The 1,615-nt window shown below is 64.2% G+C and overlaps 1 protein-coding gene across 1 annotated transcript; it reads right to left on the bottom strand.

The window, feature by feature from the left end:
* Positions 1-3: 3 nt before the first annotated feature.
* Positions 4-1,527, bottom strand: HYI (hydroxypyruvate isomerase (putative); the record flags this gene model as incomplete). Its single annotated transcript, XM_010153636.1, has 6 exons — positions 4-135; positions 328-397; positions 588-637; positions 807-885; positions 1,034-1,148; positions 1,367-1,527. Coding segments are annotated over 6 exons (607 nt in total), but the record flags the coding sequence as incomplete, so codon positions are not given.
* Between the last annotated feature and the right edge of the window lie 88 nt (positions 1,528-1,615).

The raw sequence follows: 1,615 nt of genomic DNA, 5'->3' as shown, positions 1-1,615 counted from the left end.
CTTTCGGCGCGTACTCGCACCCCACGTAGCCAGTGTAGCCGAGGGACTCCAGGAGCTCAAAGAGGTAGGGGAAGCTCAGCTCCCCGGGGCTGTCGGGCTCGTGCCGCCCCGGCACCTGCGCAATCTGGATGTGACCTGGGGAGGGAACGCGAGATGCTCTGCCCCAGGCAGCCCTGCCCGCAGCCCGTGCTGGGCATGGGACAAGGTGCCCTGAGAGCAGATCCTTCCCCAGCCACCAGCCAGAGCAGTGTGGGGCAGCAGGGCCCCATCGCAAAGCCACTCCTGCCCTCTGGCCACAGCGGAGCCAGCGTGGGTGCAGGGCATTACCGATGAGCGGGAAGTATGTCTCCAGGTTGCGTGACAAATTCCCATCCATGATCTGGCAGTGAAAGAGGTCCTGTGGGAGAGAGGGGAGACGGATGCTGCGGCTGTTCAGGGAGTGGTAGAGGATGGCTGTGCTTGGCCCCTCTCCCTCCCCACAGCCCCAGGAGGGGATTACAAGCCCACAGCCCTTGGGACTCCCCCCGGGGCCTAATCCAGGCTCCCTGGTGGAGGGTGGACCCTGGGGATGTTCAGTGTGGACTCACCAGCTGCAGCTTCAGGTTGGGGTGTCCCACCTTCTCCAGGATGGCAGCAGCTGAGGGTGCAAGACACAAGAGACCATCACCCCCAGGCTGGAAGCTTCATGGTGAAGCCCTGAGACTCCCATTCATCAGCTCTGATCCCCCGAGTGAGGCAACCTCCTGCCCTCCAGAGTTTGGGATCCTTCTCCCTGGAAGGAGACTGGGGACAGACGTCTGCCTTACCTTGGTGCGGGGTGTTCAGGAAGTAGCGAGGGTCGGTGATGCGGTTGTTAATAGGCTCCACCAGTCCGATCATGTCTTCCTGTAACAGGGAAATGTCACCCTGCAGAGCATCCGGTCACCTCTGCAGCAGGGAGCGCTCCCTCCCCGTGCCAGGCTGGTGGGGGGGAATTCTCCATCCTTGGCACCCCAAGAGCTGCACCCACGGAGCGGGACCTGTTCCTCCTTACCTGGGCCAGGAGGTCGGCAGCGTATCTGAGATTCTCAATGAAGGTGGTTTCCATCTCTCCTGCCACTGCTGCCCGCTCCGTGCCCAGGGGAACCCGCCCGGCCATCAGGTGGATCCTACAGACACAGGGAGATCAGCCACGGGCAATCCCCCAGCAGCTGGCTGGATCCAACACACCCTCCTCTGCCGATGGAAAATGGGGTCAGGCTGGGGGAGCAGACACGGGAGCGGGAGGCGGGGGGAGCAGACACGGGAGCAGGAAGCGGAGCCATGTCCCACGCAGGAGGCGTGACGGGCGGCCGGGACACAAACCCGCACCGTCCCGCCTCGGTACCCGAGCGACGTCTTCGAACCCTTCGCCTGAGAAATCCCACACACCCCGATTCCTCCCTCTTTTCCAGCTGCCTCCAGCTCTTCCACCCTAAGGCTGGAGCTCGTCTCGCCGCGTTCTGGGTGCTGACCGCGGCAGGCGACAGCCGGGGTGTCGGCGACCCTCTGGGGAGGTGGAAGCAGGAACCCTTCAACGCGCCCGCTACGGGAGCGCACCAAGGGGTCTGGGCAGGCCCTGGCCGGTGGCTTTGGG

This window comes from Eurypyga helias, unplaced genomic scaffold, assembly GCF_000690775.1.
Source record: "Eurypyga helias isolate BGI_N326 unplaced genomic scaffold, ASM69077v1 scaffold23206, whole genome shotgun sequence".
Classification (NCBI taxonomy): domain Eukaryota; kingdom Metazoa; phylum Chordata; class Aves; order Eurypygiformes; family Eurypygidae; genus Eurypyga; species Eurypyga helias.
Note: the sequence above shows the minus strand (reverse complement) of the source record. Positions and strands in the feature narration are given on the sequence as shown.